The sequence below is a fragment of the Sinocyclocheilus anshuiensis genome, unplaced genomic scaffold, assembly GCF_001515605.1.
Source record: "Sinocyclocheilus anshuiensis isolate Anshui unplaced genomic scaffold, SAMN03320099.WGS_v1.1 scaffold135, whole genome shotgun sequence".
NCBI lineage: Eukaryota > Metazoa > Chordata > Actinopteri > Cypriniformes > Cyprinidae > Sinocyclocheilus > Sinocyclocheilus anshuiensis.
In genome coordinates, this window is record NW_015552564.1 from 1293488 (window position 1) to 1297447 (window position 3960).

A 3960-nucleotide genomic window follows, 5' to 3' on the forward strand; every position below is an offset into this window, starting at 1 on the left:
CTTGGTTGACTCTTAACTTTTATAAAGAATATCTCTTTGGATTTGAGACTTTAGTCTTTGCAAATTTACAGATCTTCTTTATGCACCAAGAGCTTGTAACACTCCAAAGATAGAGGAAAAATTGAAATCGCATCATATGACCCCTTTAATTAACTTATGGACAATAAATGAATAAATGAATAAATAAATAAATAGCACATAAAAAATAAAAAATAAAAACATCAGGACTTACATTTCTGTCCTCAAGGAAATCCAAGACCTTGGAAATATTGTTTAGTCTGAAGATGCGATGTGGAAATGGCCTGAATTTATCAAGCTGAAGAACATGAAAAACACTTCTAGAAAAGCTGCATCTATGAATGATAGATTTATAGTGATCAAACTTGATCTTTTTCAGTATTATATGTGATGACAAACCATATTACAGCCTGACAGTTCCTCTAGAAGAGCCATGAGAATCTTTCCATCCTGAATATCAGTGAATAAGTTATGAACCTGTAAAGGTGGGTCACACTGCAACACAGAGAGAAAAAAACAACAACATGGTACTTTTTTTTTTTCAATACTTTTGTTGTAGTAATATAGTAAATGTCATGTAAAAAAAAAAAAAAAAGTAACATTTGAGAATGATATTGGCTTGGTCTTCTGTTGTCTTTTAAAAGCTGAATACATTGTTTAGCTTTGCAGTAGAAAGAAGACAATTCTCACTCTCTTCAAATGCATGTTTATCCACTTGGTAAAAGTTCTCTCTTGGACTGCTTGCTTCTCATCTGTAGATAAAGAAATGAGGGACCATGGACACATGGGAGTTAAAGTTTAAAGTGCTGCAAGTGACATGCTGTCATTTCAGAAGATTTTCAGAAGATTTCAACAGGTTTAGCACAGGTGAGAACAGGTATAAGCAGGTTCACTTTCATTTTAAGAGACATGCACCAAGTAAAATAAATGAGGAAGTTTGTCTTTAAAAACAAAAGTTTACCTTGCAAATGATGTTTTCTTTACATTTACACTTTACATTTCCATTGCAATTTGTTTCAAATATAATGTATACAATAATGATGAAAGATATATAATATTATAGCTGTGCCAGAACTGCAAACAATACATTTTACACTCTTAAAAATAAAGGTGCTTCAAAAGGTTCTTCAAGCGATGCCATAGAAGAACTATTTTTGATTCCACAAAGAACCATTCAGTCAAAGGTTCTTTAAAGAACCATTTCTTTCTTGCGTTTTTGTAATCTGAAGAACCTTCTTTCGCCACAAAGAACCTTTTGTGAAACAGAAAGGTTCTTCAGATGTTAAAGGTTCTTTATGGAACCATTTAGACAAAAAGGTTCTGCTATGGCATCGTGAAGCACCTTTATTTTTAAGAGTGTACGATATAATTTAGCAAACTTGGAGATTAAAACGTGCTGAATAGTGTTTATCCTCAAAGAAAATATCCACCCAAAATCGTCAGTGTATAAAAAATACATTATAGGAACTGTGCATGTAAATTATGCATATACATGGATTCTCCTACCTTGGGTTTTTTGTGCGCACTTCTTGTCTTTACCAACATGTTCATCTCTCACACTCAGTGTTGAGGACATCCTGAACAGGACCAAGACAATTTCTAAAAGTCACTAATACACTCCATGCATAGCTAAAGAGGAAGATTTGAGGAAGTCATGGGTCTGAGAAGTGTTTTTGAGTGTCAGTTCCTGCCAGCACACGCCCGCCTCCTCCATACACCTGCATTAACCTGAGACAGCTCCTCCAAACCCTTCACTGCCTTAAGCTAATATTTTGTATTCATGCGTAAGACATAGTTTAGCTTTTATGTGTTGACATTTTATCCATTCGCTTTTAACAAATAAAACAAGTGGATACTTGAATGATGGTTTGTTCATAGCATAACTACGACTGTTCCAAGTTTCTTTTTTGCAAAAGCAAATCTTAATCCTCATCATCAAAGGATAGTTTTAACTCCGTAATGGTGTACTGCTGAAAGTCTGTGACTCTGTGGTTTTTGTTGCATTATAAATTGCATTATATACAGTGAGCCAATGTATTAATACATTTAAAAATGTCAGGTTTTACATTATAAGGGTTCCTGCAGGTTTTATGAAGGTAAATTAAATACTTTTTAAAAGACCAAGTGAAGAAACGCTCTCAAAATCGTTGCATTAGACACTTAAATCTCCATTACTTTTTAATATATTTTCTAAAAAAAAAAAGGAAAAAAAAAAGAAAAACAACACTACAATATGGAAACTTTTACATAGGCTACCTTATGATCACAAAACATAAAAAGTGATGTTCTTACTCAGCGTTTTGGATTGTTTTAAAGTACAAATGTCTAAAAATTCTTAAATCAAGATATGTTGATTTTAAGTTTCGATATTTACATTGGAAAACAAGACAATAACACTCAGGAAGATAATTGTTTACAGTGCATGCCATACTTAAAGCCCTGGTTTTATGAATTTAAAACTTTCTGCTCCAATTTAAGAACCATGGCCTTAATTTGGGAAACGGCAAATTAAGACTTTTTAAGACGCACAGAAACCCTAATAAACACTAGAACTAGTTTAAATATTAAGCCAAGACATGACACTTACTTAATGCCAAATGTTAGTTAAGGTAGTCAAAGTGATGAACAACACCTGTGTGAACTTGAGGAGAACTACATAAGCCACCCTCAAGCAGTTGGCTCACAGTAAAAATGGTTCATAAAACTATTTAGTTCTAAATCACTCCTATCTGGTTGAGCTTGTTGTAGGCCCTGCAGCACAGGTTGTACAAAGTGGCTTATTTTGCTGAATGCAGCCTTCCTAATGAACCACAATGAAAATGACAATTATGGTTTTACTCAAGTAACAAACTATTTTGCTTGCCAATTAAATGTGCATTGGCTAAATTTAGATACCTCTGAATGATGCAGTTACAGTTGACGCAAACATGGCGCAAAACTACAAAAAGCCTTGCATAAATATTTTATTGGGGGGAAAAATGGGGTAAAGAAAAGGCAAATATATGGGGTCTATTACAAATAAACACATTATTGAGCTGATGGTGATCAACGGAGGATTAAGACTTCCAATTTAATCCGGACAAACCTACAGATATAAGGAGAAAAACAAAACACAAATGTTAGTCCGAATTGATCAATGCACAGTGTTGGGGGTAACACATTACAAGTAACGCGAGTTACTTAATCAGATTACTTTTTTCAAGTAACTAGTAAAGTAACATTACTTTTTAATTTACAAGAGAATATCGGAGTTACTTTTTCTAATAAGTAACGCAAGTTACGTTTTTTTTCCAATTTACTGATTGACAGCTCTGCTGTCCCCATGTTGAGAGAAATCAGAAGATGTTATTGTAGTTCTAAAATAAATATGAATATGCATTAATTCATCTCACTCACAAAAAACAACAAAAAACACAGATTCAGTATTCCTCAAAATGAATTTAAAAAATGCAACTCAGAATATGACGCAAACCTGCAATAATTAAATGCTAAACAACACATATCCTTTATGTATTAAATCCCATTCTATTAACCAATGTCTTTGCTTCTGACCTTCGATGATCCAGTTCAACCATACTAATAAGCAAAAATTACTCTAGACAAACATTGTCTTTTTTTATTGCTGAAGAGTGTTGAAGGCTTATTCATTTCAGGTTTGGTGTGAAAAGGCTTTTATATTTGCCAAAAATATAACTTTTTTATTTTAAAACAATAAAGCAAGCGCTGTCCAGATTTAAAAAGTAACGTAACGCATTACTTTCCATAAAAAGTAGCGGAGTAACGTACTGCGTTACTTTTTTATGGAGTAACGCAATATTGTAATGCATTACTTTTAAAAGTAACTTTCCCCAACACTGTCAATGCAGGATTTTGCCCCGGTCTTTTCTCAATGTACAACACAACGTTTAATTGTGGCAATTCAAAGTGTCTGAAAAGGGCGCT

General features: G+C 33.3%; 1 protein-coding gene across 1 annotated transcript in view; it reads right to left on the reverse strand.

The window, feature by feature from the left end:
- clmnb (calmin b) overlaps window positions 1–1913 on the reverse strand; it is a 9509-nt gene extending 7596 nt beyond the window's left edge. Inside the window, exons 1-4 of the mRNA XM_016455476.1 lie at window positions 1525–1913; window positions 709–770; window positions 418–513; window positions 233–316 (exon numbers count right to left, since the gene is read on the reverse strand). Of these exons, the coding sequence (XP_016310962.1) occupies window positions 233–316; window positions 418–513; window positions 709–770; window positions 1525–1594 (312 nt within the window). The 5' untranslated portion in view covers window positions 1595–1913. The remainder of the gene's footprint in view (window positions 1–232; window positions 317–417; window positions 514–708; window positions 771–1524) is intronic.
- Window positions 1914–3960: the final 2047 nt, after the last annotated feature.